Consider the following 15683-nt stretch of genomic DNA (forward strand, 5'->3'; position numbering starts at 1 on the left):
ATTTTAAGGAAGTTGAAATACTGATACTGCTTTACTGTAAATACTGGAGACAGGAACAGAAACTTTAATAAATAAATTGTGTGCAATATGGAGTGAGTAAAATACATTTCTTTAGTAATTTCCATGCATGGAAGGGCACAGCTGGCAGAAGGGGGTTACACAGACAATATACGAATGAGGACAGGCATTTCTGACTATGCCTGCAGGAACTTAGTGCTAACTTGTTTTAAAAAGTCAGAAGGAATTGTAAGCAGAAACTCACTTTTTCCTACCTGCTACAGCTGAGGTTATAATTATTTTCAACAATAAAGGCAGTGCACGGAAATGGAAACAATACAGTAGAAAGATACACAGACGATATTTTCAAGATGCAAACAGTGACTTCTATTATTTTTCATCAAGCTCAAAATAATAGGGAAGATAAACAGCAACGCCTTCTTCCATTTCCAATTTTGCCTCATATGCTTCAAATTAAACTGTGCTTCATAAAAGATTAATTAGAACTCCAAACACAACATACCTTCCTCCTGTTTCTTAATTTTTTCACTGATCTCTGAATTTTCCTTTGTTATTAATTCAACATCTTTGGTTAATGTGTTATTAGTTTCTTCCAGCTAAATGAAAACAAACACATTTTAAAACAAAGAACTTGCCATAAATTCTAAAAATATTTATAATACTATTATTTTAAATACCCTTAAATCTGTAACAGCCATTTACTTGACACACTTTCCTCAGATTATATACAAAAAGAATCTGCTTAGCTTTCAAACCTGAATTTTTTAAAAATGGTACTTTTCTTCTAAACTGTCTTGATTTACCAAAAGGCTTAAAATATACCTGTCACAGAAGGAATTTTTTTCTTTTTTAATGATCTTTGCAGAACTTAGTCTGTTCTGCAGATTTATACTGTAGTATATGACTAAAAACTCAACTTAAGCAGAATTAGATTGTCAGATATTGAATGTGGCAATTTTCAATTAATTTATGGTACTTTGGAAGAAGTAGTACTAGGCCTGATCCCCTGAATCCAGAGAGAAAAACAGTTGATAAATGATACAACTCCAGCCTTCAAGGCTACAGTAGATTCATGGCATCTGCTGCTAAATAATTGTTATATATCATGAAAAACACGTATAAATCAGCACAAAAATAAAACTAAATTTGGTCTAAGTCAAAGCATACATAGGTAAATAAGTACATAGGTTCACAAAAAAAAGAAAAAAAAAAAAGGAAAGGAAAACCATTACACTTTGCATATGTTAGCTGCCAGAAGACAGAGTCAGGATCACTTTGCTAACCACTTAACAAATACACATTAAAAACCAGACATAATTGAATTCCTGAAAAAAAGGTTTTGTTTGAAGCCTATAGAAATGATCGTGCATTGAGCTGTCTGACAAAATTATCAGAATATTTGAAACCAACAAACATACTGGCAAGAAGGTACTTTTCGATACCATAGACATTAAGTCTTCTAAATGCTTCTTCAGAAATGGTGGCACTTTGGAGATTTCAAGCTTATAAAAGAAAACACATATAACAAACACTACTTCTGCTATCTTTACACAAAGATGTAATATCCACGGTAGCTCTAAGAGAAAGCTTTAAGCAATTGATCCAAGTCCAGTTACGCCTAGAGTTTTACTAAAGTTTTACACCCCCAGGAATGAAGAAAATCTGCATAGTGGATGCTAAATGGGAAAAAAAAAAAAAAAAAAAAAAAGATAAAATAACTATGCTATATATGGCTTGCTATTTGAAACTCCTCAGTTAAGACATTTATCAACCTGATACTCAAGAGCTATGCTATAAAGTATCTTCAAAAATTACAGTTTGGGGTTTGTGTTGGTTTTTTTTGTTGTTGTTGTTGTTGTTTTGTTTGTTTGTTTGTTTGTTTTTAAATAGTTTACCAGTGGGAAGAAAGTCAAGGCTTCCAGGTTGTTTTTTTTTTTTAAAAGACTACATAATTTTGCAGTAAGAGTCTCTAATACACAGCTCCACAAATTTGCAAGATTTTAAAAATACATTGTGTAATGACAAGAAGTACTTACAAAAGGTTTAATAACTGAATTACAAACATTTGCTTGATTTTCAATCTGATTTCACCTCAAGTTCATTGAGTCTACATCTCTTTGGGAGTTCACATAATGGGATTTAAATGTTTAAGGTTCCAACTGAGTCCAAAACTCAGATACTTAAATAATTATCACTTACGACCACAGAAAGACTTCATAAATTAAAATAAAAATATAAATTTCTGTTTCCAGCTGGAAGATATATATAGGTATTAATTACAGTGGAATAATTTACCCTTCTTATGATGCTGTCCTTATCAGTCATTTCTTGCCTGTGTCTTGATGCTGCTTTTTTGCTTTCCTGACTCAGTTCAAAATACTGTTCTTCAAGGAGTGCTCGTGCCAACCGTTCTGACTCAGCTTTGGTTTCAGCTAAATCCAACTGGGTAGTGAGCGTTTCCCTGTAAAAAGCACATTAAGATTTTGTTCTCCTATACAAAACATTCCAAATTTTCAGGAAGACTAACAAACCCTAATTATACCATTCAGCTAACTGTCATTATCTCAGTTTCTTAAGAAAAACGAGATTTACAAAACCTCACTATACAATTGTATCTGTTGATGGTCCACACAAGCTACAGCTGCAAGCTTACTATAATTCAATTAAAATTTCAATCATCCATGAAACACCAGCCCTTAGGAAAACAGGTATCAGATTCTCCTGCCTTTGAGGTATAAAAAAATAAAGCTAAATTGCATGTACAGTGTGGTCCATCAAAAGATACTTAATCCTATCAGTATTACCTACTTTTTCACACAGGATTACTGCTCATGAAGATGTGCACTCCAGACTGTTTGAACAATAACGAAAAATGGATAAAGTTTCTGAAAACATACAGTGGTTCTGTGCCTATGTAACCTTTTGCAGAAAGGCTTGCAAATTCTATCCTGCTTGAGAGGCAGGGGCAGTAACTTAGGTGCATTACCTCATTAATGTACACACAACTCCTAATCAGTTCAGCATACAAGCCAAACTTTCTTGCTCTTGCTTGGAGTACAGGCAGAGCTCCTATATATTTGCCTGCAAAGAAACCCACATAAAGCACGGTGGCCAGTCTAGCGCCCATGAGTCAGATGCACCCAGCAACATGTGACAGAGCCCACAGCATGCCGAGCTAGAAGTGGCAATACATTACTGCAGTATGGGCTCATGACAGATGCCATTCCTGCACTGCAAAATAAAAAGAGATTTATGAAATACATATTGCTATGGAGTCCACTTATTTGATAGATCTGTAGTAGATATGGGCCTCTACTGTAAAAAGGTAACTGGTGAAGTATACTTAGAGTCACAATTCCTATAGTTGTATACAGGTGAAAAATGTTCATGATGAACACAGACTGTAGAGAACAGCGAGGGAACAGAATAAAACGAATCCATAAAAATAAGTAAGAAAAGCAAAAAAAAAAAAAAAACAACAAACAAGAGGACTAAAGGAAGTCACTCCTTCCTTCCCCTTCCCCCTTTTTCTTTTTAAGTTGGATACTACTCCTGAACAACTTCGCATAGACAGGTATTCTCCTCCAATATCGTATTTATTAGCCCAACATCTTTTCTTTCTCCCCTTCTTAGCCCACCACAATGCACCATGAACACTGTAGATAACCTCCTCCCTTTTATATTGTTTTGAAATGCTGATGCTCAAGTAGAACAAGAGACCCAGACTTCAGAAGAGAGACACTCTGCTTCATGCATAAGGCTATAGTCTCCTTCTTCAGAATAAATATATATTAAATAAATTAATAAACTGGAAAAACAAGCTTAAAAAACTTCTTTCCTTATTTGCTAACTTAGAAAATAGCACATCACAATGGTTGTTGGATTAACTGGTTTTGCTGTGATCAGATGTATTATTAGAATTTAGAATTCATTTAGAATTCTAAAAACATTTAGAATCCAAAGTATTTTGATCATCTTTTTTCAATTTATTTTATTTGCTACAGAAATATACCAAGTAATTATCAGGATAATATAATCAAATAAAAAAAAGTTGTTACACAGGCAAGATGATTACCACAAATTGTAATGTTTTTTCAAAGTTTTCCACCTTCCTAAATTCTCAGAAGTCATCATTCTTCTTCCAGACATTACAAATCGAGTCCAAAGCAAATATGAATAACTATATTTGGCTTTGTGAGTCAGCACAGGTAACATCCCATGTATCCGCCATCTTGCAAAGTGTTAAGGAACACTTTTGAGACCTGTCTTTTTCTGAAGGAATTAAACATTTTAAATCTGATTCAAAATCATACAAAATCTTCATGAGTGAGACCATACTATATGGAAAAACTTATGTCTATTTGAGAAACACAATAGGCATACTTTTCATTTTGCAATTCCTGCATTTTTCTTTGAGTTTCTTTATTCTTTTCATCAATTTCCTCTTTCAGTTCCTTAACCTGAGTTTTGTAAAGTGTCTGTAAAAGAAAGCATAGAAAAAAAATCATTATTCAAATTCCATAGTGAAATTCTTCATTGTTTTTGTACTAGTTGGTTTGAATCCATCAAACCCCAACACATGCCAGTACTGCCTTTAATGGAATTTCCTCCTTCCTGCCTGTCCAAGATGCTCCCTTCCAATTTCCCTTGTGTAGGGAACTGACGTGACTAAGTTAGTTTTCAGTTTTCTAATCTGGTTTCCTACATAGTTGTACAAATAACACCTGCTGACGAAAGAGAAGGAAGGCACTAGGACACAGCTGAGCAGCTCTCTTGGAGACAACAGGACAAAACTGCATCCTCTTGTAGCATCACTGTCTCAAAATGTTAGTCAAACAAGCCTAATACTGTCCTATGCTTCCACCTGTTGTGTTCTGTTTGTATCCATGTATCTTTTCTCTTAGGTGTTAAGTTTTTTGTGTACAGACTGACTTTGTCTTAATAACTGATTCAAGAGAGCTCTGATTTACATTAATGACTTCTGTTCTTAATTACTATATTGTTATTAACATCACCAGTAATTCTGAAAGTTAAAAACTGATCTTCTACAGTGAAGTACTTTGGCTAAATGTTCAGACTGAATTACGAATGTCTCATTTAAACTACATGCTAGTGAAAAAAAAGAAAACCAAGAATGAAACGCAATACTCTAGATCTTATTAGCAATACATTACAGAGAAATGCACAAAAAAATCTGCAACAATTACAATCATATGCAGTTTAGTAAACATGAAGTTTTTTATTGCCCCTCCAAGGAAGAACCAAATTTAAAAAGTACTTCCCAAAGTGAAATGAAACTGTTCATATTCACAAATATATTTGAAGTTCCGGCATTACAGAGCATGCTACTGTCTCTTTTCACAGAAATGAAATGGATGAAACGAAATCTATGAAATACATATTTTGGCTACTTGGAGTACTGAATAAGGCTCTTCGGGGACTCAGATGCAGAGAAGGTATCTTTTTAGAAGGAGGAGGAATACATGCAGAATGCTACCGGATCTATGGTTCTTAAATATACTTATGGTTGATCAATAGCATGGAATATATTCCAGTAAGTATGGAGATTTCGAACTCCTACAATAAAATTTGCAATTGTCAGAAAAATATCTCTTTTCCAACCTCAAGATAGGAACTACTCTGATGAATAATTCAGATAAGAGTTACTCAAGGTAATATATGAGATTTGACAAACATCTACAAATCAACGTATTAGATGATCTAATGTTCTCTAATTTTTGTTTATTGTTTGTATGTCAAGCAGGATTTTGTGAATTGCTGATTTATGCCACGTTGTTATTTACATTTAAAAAAATTTAATCTGTCAAACTATTGGCTGTTCAATGATTTCATGTCAAAATGTAGCACTCACGATTCTTTGAAAGTCTTACCGAAAAATACTGCTCAGCTTCAAGCTGATCCTGAAGCTCACGCATTTGACCTTCATTTCCTCTATATTGTCTTTGAAGGAATAAAAAAGAAAACGTGTAAAAACTCAGCAACTAACAAATGACAAAGATAAACTATTTCTAACCAGAACAGCATCCTATGAAGATCTTACAGTTGTACACATATTATTTCACAAAGACCAACAGTTTGCTGTATCCTAAAATTCTGATTTAATTACATTCTTTATTCTACCCTGATGACCCTTTCATCCTTCTTGCCTTTTAGAAGGCAAGAAGTCCTCTACATGGAGAAATGTTAAGTCAGCTGAGGGAAGAGATGATAGAAGCCTAATTAATGAAAAATACCTTCAGTCAGCTTAAGAAATGTTAAGAAGAAGAATCAGCTAGTTAAGGAAGGTAAAAAGCTATTGACTCCCATGTAGTAAAACTAAAAGTCCCATATGATTTAATAAGTAGTATTACAGTCAATCCATAAAAAAGGCACTAATAAAACTGCCATATATGCCTTGACATAGAATGATAAGCCAAGAATTGTTCTGCATCATAGGTCATAACAAAAATATTCCAACACTGAAGGCTACATACAGAAATCACAACACGCAGCTAAAAATATTCTCTCAGTTTAGGAAAAAATGCCTATGCACCAGGGAATTTTTTTCACTAATAGGAACAGGCAAAACAGCACGTGTATAATTAAGCAACTTTTTCCATTTTACTTCAGATTTTTACTTACTTAGCAAGTTGAGCCAACTCAAATTCCAGTAATCTCTTTGCTTCCAACAACGTATTGATTTCCTGTTTCAGCTGCTTCTCGGAACCCTTCAAGTTATCGGCTTCAAAAGCTTGCGCCTTTAATTCATTCTGTGCCATTATTCGCTTATTCGTCTCCTGTTCTAGCTGAAGTGTTAGATTCTTTACCTAAATGAGAAATATTTCCATTTAGGAGCATTTGCTGAATAGCCAACTGCACGTGGTTGAAAGTGTTTCATATGTGGATTATTTTATGCCAAACACCATTGCTTAGATGCTACATTTTGTACAATGTCTAAAAATATTCCTAAATCTCAAAACACTTCATTGCAATAATCTTACAAAAAGCTGCTGCCCTTACAGAATGTACTGATATGACACTGCATGATGATAAAGTGTCCCTGTACTTAGCTTATTTCAAAGTCCCAAATGTGTTTTATCTTATTTCAAAGGCAACAATGGAAGAAACCTAAATTGTCTGCTGAAAGGTCCTGCAAATCTCTCTGTGGATTTCAGATCTTGAAAACTTCTCACCCTAGAAAAAACTGCAGCATACCAGCTATATAAAAACTAACGTACACAAGTCGCGACCCCTAAGAAAGGTGTTATAACCTTAATTCCCAGTGTCCTGTAAAGAAAAAGTAAGGATGAAACTATTATTCTTAGTACCTAGTTTTCACACTCAGTATTCTAATTGGTTTTCTGGAGAATGCCAACTCAGAACTGCAAACCAATCAGACTACACAGTCAAATTCACAAGCAAGTTTTTCCTTTAAAAAAAAAAGAAAAGGAAACACAAAACATTGCATTATATTAAGCTAAGGAGTCAAATACGTAAGGCATCCAAGACCTAAGAAACAAGCGGAAATTACCTAACACCATTTAGGCCAACAACTGTCTTCAGTTCTACTGAGAGGTGTATTATACAAGGAGCTCAGCGTAAGTGAATGTAATTTTTTATTTCTCAATGCAACTATAATTTCTTATTTACACAGCAAACTGTTAGTGATGAACATTTTACTTACTTCATCCTCCAGTCTTTCCTTTTGCTCAAGAAGGTGTTCCAGTTTCTGCTGAGATTGCTTCAGGTCAAAGTCCAGCATGGAACACTGTTTTTCAGCTTGAACTATTCGATTTTCTGCCTTTTCTCTTGCTGCCCTTTCTTCCTTTACTTTTTTTTCCATTTCTGAACAAGATTAAGGAGAGAAAAACAACAAAAATTAATATGTATCATCTGCAAGAATGCTTTTGTAAACACAGTCTTAAACATTCTAATATTTTTCAGACTCTTTTGTTCAGCCATTTAAGCTCTTCTGCTGCTAGATGGACTGATTACTGAGTAAAAACTTCCTGGCATTATTACAAGAAACACTGAAAAACAAACAAAATTCCAATTTGCATTCAAAGCACTGGAATATTATGATGACAAATGAAAGATAAACAGTGAAAGAAATAAAAAATGCAGATTCTTGAAGTAATCATTATGAAATAAAGGCAAAATTTCATTTCCATAAACAGATTGTAGAGCAAAAGAAAATAAGTGCTATCATTTGTGTTAGCTTTCTGAAAAGCTACAACCTACACATGCAGGTACCGATGACCTTCACAAAGAAAACCTGATGTATCTTGATATCTTAATTGAATACATCTTTGATTCATTGATATATATCTGTAAAAGAAACTTCACCACCTATTACAAGCCAATATTTTTAATGCAATTACACAGGAATGAATGCTCCGAGACATATGTCTTGATAATGGATTCTCTCAGTTCCGTTTAGCATTAGCTAGAATTTCAAGATTCAATAGCATTTTAGAAGCCAAGGAAGGCTTTGAATTGCAAACGCAGTAAGATATCCAAAATATTAAGAAACAATGCAATTTTCTGTGGTACAAGTACCATGTTAGAGAAAATAATTTAAAATGTATAGTTTTGATTATGTAGGTTCTAAGATTTTTATATGCATTTTCTTTATACAAAGGATTAAACACTTGTATTAAACACTTGTACTACACTATAAGATGATGTGTTTTGAGATATCATAAATATTTACCTGAAACTTGCAAGAAATACTTACCACACATTGCAACTGATCTTGCCTCCTCTATTGACTGATGTTTGTCAGTTAACCGAGCTTTAGTCACTTTGTGTTCATTTACTTCCTGTTCTAACCGGTCTTGTAATGATTTGAGTTTGTAGTTCAAATCTATCTCTAAATTATTCTTTTCCTAAAGATAAGACAAAAAAAGTTACCAGATTCCTATAATATTTCTATAATATCTGAGGGAATCACATTTCCTTTCTTCCCTTTTTTAGTGGTAACTTTTTGTTATGAAGAAATTAACAATGTTATTTTCCATGCTTATTAAAGAACGGTAACAGACAAAAACTGTACTCAGTGCTCTGGAGAAAACTTCATTAACTTTTTTCAGTAGTCTATAAATTTGTAAGATAATGGAAACTTCTGTTTGAATAATTAGTAGTCACATAAATTGGAAGCATAAAACTAATCCAACAACACTAGAGCCCGGAGGAATTTGAAGTATCGTTACCTGGATGCAATTCTATTATTTCATTGTTAGGATTGCCAGAATCCAAAATAGAATACCAAATGAGAATGGTTACCGCTTACACCCTCCCTCGTAGTCACACCTCTGGTTTATTTGGATAGACCAGACAGCACAGCAAGCCTTTACCTGACCTCAAAACATGGAACTAACTATGTAGCCTATCTGGAAAAAGGGTGCAAGATTTCCTTTTACTCTTCTTTACTTGTTTCTCCATCTTGGGGTAGGGATATTTGGGGAACACGCTGCTAACATTCTTTACGAAGGAAGGAAGTAAAAAAAATGAAATGGTTCAGCTCCAAAGTTGATCAAAAGGTCTGGCACTGATCCAGCCAAATTAAAAACCAGTAAAAGTAGAAATTTAAATTTCAGGCTTTTAAAAAGTTCAATTCATAGATTTTCAGGAGGCAAGCCTCTGAAGCAATAGTTAGGCAGGCAGAACAAAAATTATTTGCTACTGGCAAAGGGCTGGATCCTTGAATCAGTGATAGTGAATGACAAACATGAATTTTACGCCTAAAGCTACAAACAAGAACTACCTGAGGACTTGTGAGACTTACCATCCTAATAAGATTATAAATTACCACTATTTAGTTAATAATTTTAACACAAGACTGATTTAGAGCCAGAACACAAGACTTAGCAATATCAATAAATACTACTTGAAAATATAGTCAAAAGCCGACAAAGAACATTAGCCTCAACATCATTTTACCATACCTTTTCTGAATGATTAAGCATATCCTGAGCTTGTTTTCTTTCTGCTTCCACTCTTTCAAGATTGTTTTTAATGTTTTTTACTTCTTCTTGCAAAGTTGTAATCCGAACTGCCATGAGAAATAATATATCATTCAATATTAGTAACTTGACTTGGATAAACAGGCTTTTAAACCTTTATTGATTTCTGGGTTCCTAAAATATTTACATCTCCGCATTTTTGAGATATGCAAAAGCTGTACGTTGTAAAAGGAAACTGATCTTTTTAGCCAGTCTTTATGCATTCCATTAGTAACAATTCTCAAAAAATAACCACATGCAAAACTTGGTACCTGCCTTCACCACTTCCAATATCGAATATGCAAAATTTCTTCCATTATCCCAAGTTCTGCTGTGCTATGCAACAAGCACCTTTGCTGATGTTGACTCCACTAATATCTAGATAAGGCACATTACATGGAAAGTCAGTCTCAAATGGATCTACAGTGTGGCTCAAGTGCTCTACCATGGATACAGGAACTATTCCCTGTCTCCCATAGCACCTACCACAAGATCCCGTGTGCCATCGGAAGTTTATATTAAATACCAAGTAGAATCACAGAATGGTTTGGGTTGGAAGGGATCTTTAAAGATCATCTAGTCCAATCCCCCTGCCATGGGCGCGGACATCTTTCACTAGATCAGGTTGCTCAAAGCCCCATCCAACCTGACTTTAAACACTTCCAGGGATGAGGCAACCACAACGTGTGTGTGCATATGCGCACGTGCCACAACAGGTGTGTGTGCACCACAACGTGTGTGTGCGCACGCGTGTATCTGCATGCCAAAGTAGTAGAGTATACATATACGCTGAAGTAGAAATATATATTTTTAGACTGAAGAATTTGCATTATATCCTTTAAAATGAATACCTAGAAGTATTTTGGATTACTCTATATTACACTTAATACCTTAGATACAGTATGCAAAAATATACCTATCAATTCAAATACATCTGCCTACAGTACAGTCCACTTAATTCTGAAGTATAAAAACACATCCTGGCAGTATGTAAGAAACTATGAGATCAAAGAAGAGAAAGTCTTCCTAAATCTTACACTTTTCTCATTCATTTTAATTGTGCTTTTAAAACCGGCTGCATGAGTATTTCAATTACATAAAGCTATCTGGGTATATATCAGCAAAGCACCTTAACCCTACACCCTTCAAAAAAACATCCTTTTGCTGCAGGCTGCTGAGCTGGAGGTGGTCAAAAACATGTTTTAAAGTGCACCAAATAGTCTTCTGGTGCCATTTGTACCTCCTGCTTACAATTAACAACAGACGGGATCAAACTACACTCAGTCATTTCAGAGGAACTTTTCAACTGAAACTGATTTATTATAATTGAAGCACAGTAAATTGGCAACTTGATTCTTGATAGTTCTTTTTGCTACCAAACTTTACCTTAAAAAAAAAAAAACAAATCCAAAACCACCCAAAAGTCCTCAACGAAAGATTGTGCCTCATGGAAAATGATTTTCAATACTGCAGATGGTTAAAAATGAGAAGTTAAGAGGCAGAATCCATTACCATAAGCACAGTTATGAACTAATGTATCTGAACAGTTTCTAGTATGAAAAATCAGAAGTATAAACAGTAGAAAGTTCCAAGCATCCAGAAAAAAGGGATTCCACATCTTCATCCCTTGCTATGCTCTTCATCTTGCTTATAAAGTAATGCAGAACCATCATAAAAGAAAAAAAAAAACGCAATTTAATAACAAAATACCCTTCTCCACAAACGAAAGAAGAGAAAATGCAGGGTATGTCAACTTGGCTACTGCACCCAGGCTTATAATAAGGCAGAGTGTTGTGTCTTCTCCAGTACTGTATGAGCTTTTCCTATTTTTGTACCACTGAACGCAGACTTTTAGTCAGGGCAGACCCAGAGACTCACAATCAGTGTTTCCCACTCTTTGATTTTGATACTCTCTCTCCCAAGAGCCGCTCAGACATGATCAGGAAGCAAAATCCAACCTTTAGAAACTGTTCTGTTCTGTTGTTTGCAGGTTGGCTTTCCTCTCTTTATGTAACTGTACTTTATTTAATAAAGTAGGGTTATCACAACTTTTTTGGTAAAGTAGAAATACAGAATAATTACCCTGTAGTTCTCCAATCATTTCAGATCCGTGACTCCTGTCCCTTCGTTCCGCCTCCAAAGCTGCTTGTAGTTGGTAATAATCTTTCTCCACCTGCAGTTTTGTGCTTTCTAGAACTCTGCACCTTTCCTGCAGTTCTCTATTCAGTGATTCTACCTGACTTAATGATTTGCTCATTTCCGTGTTACCCTTTCTCAGTCTTGCTGCTGTATCCGATTCTGTCCTCAGCAAATCATTTGCTTCTTCTAGCTGTTAAAATAAACCAGACAAGATTCTAAAAAAATTATTGAGATCAGTTTTGTTACATCTGAATGCTCAGTACTGCTTCTCAAATCTAAGAAATAATGAAGACAATGAACACAAGCAACGTACTTGTTTTTGTAACTGTGTTATCTTCTCATTTGAAATTTGTGAATGCTGGCTGATTTTTTTCAAGTCTTCCATCTGATCTTTTAGCGTGGACACTACAAAAAAATTACACCATCAATATATCAGATTAAAAAAATCCTTAGGTTTTTTTTTGTTTTTACACAAACATTCTCAAATAAATTCTTGGCATATAATAGATCTTTTGTTGAATTTTTGCTTCTTATATATGTTTTTAGGTGAAATTCTGTGCTTGCAGAACAAATGAACACTGTAGAGAACAGAATTTGAAAATAAGACAAAAATATTGTGTGTTCTTGTTAAAATTCAAATAAACTCAAAATTTCTGTCCATTATTTGAAAAGATTATTTTAAAGTTGCATAGCACTTAAGATGCTAAGGCAGTAAATTATTCCCCAGAGCACATCATACACCTCATCAGTGTAAATGTTTGGGCAACATGGCATACCTTCATTTTCCACATTCCGTCTTTTTTCATTCTCTTGTTCAATTTTTCTTTGGTAGTCATTTATCTTATGTTGCAATACCATCTTTTCTTTCTCAATCTGAGACACTGTTGATTCCAAGTTCTTTCTTTGATTTCCCTAAAATTAAAAGCATTGGAATTTTCTATTTAAATTTTAAGAAATGAACCAATATCTCTGCAACTAATTAATCAAGGAAACTGATGCATCATTTCCAATTAATGAGTTTCTGGCTTCCTTGAAAAGGTTTGCAGAAAAAATGGTGTTTTCAACTTCTACGTGACAAATTTATGTAATTACTAGGAAAGTTATTGTTAACATAATTATATGTAAGTAACTATTAAAACTATTACTAAGAGACAACATAAGGACTCAACAGAAAATCACGTGTACATTAATTTTTAGAGTAACTGATTTTGATAAACTCCAGAGAAATTGCAATGAGCAATTAAGCAAAACATTTAGCAGAGGAGACAGAATTCAGCATGAATTGCAGAAAGGAAGACTTTTTGAAAATGTGTACAAATAGAAATGTATCTCCCAATGCTATGTATTGAAATGTGATGGTTTGATCTCACATTTCAACTCAGAACAATACTTTTTGGTTACAGAAGAAATATCATATATATAAATCATGAAAAATACTATCCACATTTTTTACCCAACTAAGAAGGCTTCAGTGAGGAAAAAATTTACCTCTTCATCCAGTTCTTTCATTATCTTGTCTAGCTTTATATTTGAAGATCTAAAAATAAAACAAAATCGTTTAATAATATTTGAGAAGGATACATTATACATAGTGGTTTTCTACTGAAATAATTTGGGAACGTTACTAAAGTGAACATTTATATTTTGGCTAATGCTATTTTGTAATAAACATTTGAAATTGAAGAAAACAATCAATCATTGAAATAATTTGTAAAATAAATTAGTAAGTATTTATCAACTTCACTGCAGATTATGTATTTAAAACTTCAGATGCCACGTCTTCCCCCTTAATCTGCAAACGTAAAAACAGTGTATGTACAGAACAGGTTACCATTTAAACTAGAATACCCTGGTTAACTGCTAAAACTTCCTCTAGTTGTGAACTTTCCAAATACCTAAAATGGCTTATTAGTTCCACTGTAGACAGTTCACTACTATGGATAAAGATATTTGAATATTATTATTTGAAAGTCTCTCCATTGAAGCAATGTATTAGGGCATAGTACTACAGAGAGAGTGAGGTTAAGTGCATAGTAAAACCTCAGTTCAACTGACAATAACATTGACACATCCATTGCATTTTTATAGCTAGCTATCCCTCTTCAAAGGGATAACAAAAAGGACCCAGACAACGTTACCTGACAGGTACAATGAGGAGCAGTTACAGCAATATATCCTATCTACTAACTCTGCAGTAAACAGTATGGCATCTCAGAAGACACACTGTTGTGCTCTGACAGCTTCAGTAGTACTGCAGGAAGAGTTACTGAATGTTTTTCAAGTAATAAACATCCTGCTTGTGGAAAGAATCAGAACATGTGAAGAGTGAAGCTGCATTTAAGTGACAGTGTCACACAGTATAAATTCCCACCAGACCATTTTGGCTACCAGTTCCCACATAAACAGCTTGTACAGCTACACACTATGGTCCTAACTCACAAGCCTAAATTCTTCCTATATACTACACCTAGCGTTGCCTCCTGGCTTTACTTAGGCCTTCAGGAAAAGACTTCAAAAGAAGAAGCTAACTGAAGGGGAATTTGGTTTGCACGAATCTGAGTAAAAATTTCTGTCTATCGGAAAAGAAGACTCCTAACTGTTTGTTCATAAGCGTAGCTGCAAGAAATAGGCAAATTCTCATGTAGCTACTTCAACATGGTAGAAACAAGACTTCAGAAAGCAAACAGTTGTTCTTACCTATCAGTCACAGGAAAAAAAGGAATGTGGTTTTCCAGCAAGTACCATGTATTTAGAAACCAGACAGTTAATTTGAATAATCCAATATATGCTGTATATACAGTATTTTACATTTTTTAAAAAATCAGCGTGATCATTGGGTACCTCAGTCCAATAAAACATCTGAATTCAGAGATATCAGGTAAACTCAAACATTCAAGTGTTTAGAAAGAGCATGTGTTACACGGGTGTCAACGAAAACAAAACATTTTCTTCATTCTATTGTCAAGAAAAACATTCAAATACTGGTTTAGAATGACTTAAACCTGTGCCTGGAACTCCCTTGGAGAACTACAGTACCATTCTTAATGTTATTCTGGTAATCCCTAAAGCAGTAATACAGAACTGAAGTGTTAGATGTATTTAAATTATGTAAACAAAAGTTCAAAGTCTCACCTGCACTTTTGCTCCATTTCATCTTTCAACTGCATTTCATTATGTAGTTGTTCTTCCAAATCATAGATCATCTTCTGCATATTTTCCAGCTTTAAATATATATTTGTACATGAAAGAACATGCATTAAATTTAAAAACTTTCAAAAAGTATTTCAGAATATTCAGTGCTGGTTATGTTGTACCACAACTTACTCACTTCTGTCTAAACACTAGATTTTTTTCACGGTATTAAAATGTGATCCCCACCCCAAAATCCTAAAAAAATTAATCACAAGAAACAACTTTAATATTACACAATTTTATCATTTGCACACACATAAAATTTTAGGGTTCTGAACAGTTGGGTCAAAATTCACAAGGCTAAGCTAAGCCAAATCCTCCCTATTTTAA

The 15683-nt window shown here is 34.2% G+C and overlaps 1 protein-coding gene across 2 annotated transcripts in view; it reads right to left on the reverse strand.

Moving 5' to 3' along the window:
* Window positions 1-15683, reverse strand: part of ROCK1 (Rho associated coiled-coil containing protein kinase 1) — a gene marked incomplete at its 3' end in the record, with an annotated part of 95270 nt that overhangs the window by 24641 nt on the left and 54946 nt on the right. For both annotated transcript variants that reach the window (XM_082479989.1, XM_082479990.1), the window contains 13 exons: window positions 15294-15382; window positions 13650-13698; window positions 12938-13073; window positions 12475-12566; window positions 12105-12351; window positions 9966-10072; window positions 8756-8906; window positions 7703-7863; window positions 6661-6845; window positions 5910-5979; window positions 4402-4496; window positions 2314-2479; window positions 521-614 (listed from right to left, as the gene is read on the reverse strand). In XM_082479989.1, coding sequence (XP_082336115.1) covers window positions 521-614; window positions 2314-2479; window positions 4402-4496; window positions 5910-5979; window positions 6661-6845; window positions 7703-7863; window positions 8756-8906; window positions 9966-10072; window positions 12105-12351; window positions 12475-12566; window positions 12938-13073; window positions 13650-13698; window positions 15294-15382 — 1642 coding nt within the window. The remainder of the gene's footprint in view (window positions 1-520; window positions 615-2313; window positions 2480-4401; window positions 4497-5909; window positions 5980-6660; window positions 6846-7702; window positions 7864-8755; window positions 8907-9965; window positions 10073-12104; window positions 12352-12474; window positions 12567-12937; window positions 13074-13649; window positions 13699-15293; window positions 15383-15683) is intronic.

The sequence above is a fragment of the Vanellus vanellus genome (assembly GCF_965231255.1).
Source record: "Vanellus vanellus genome assembly, chromosome: 2".
Classification (NCBI taxonomy): Eukaryota; Metazoa; Chordata; class Aves; order Charadriiformes; family Charadriidae; genus Vanellus; species Vanellus vanellus.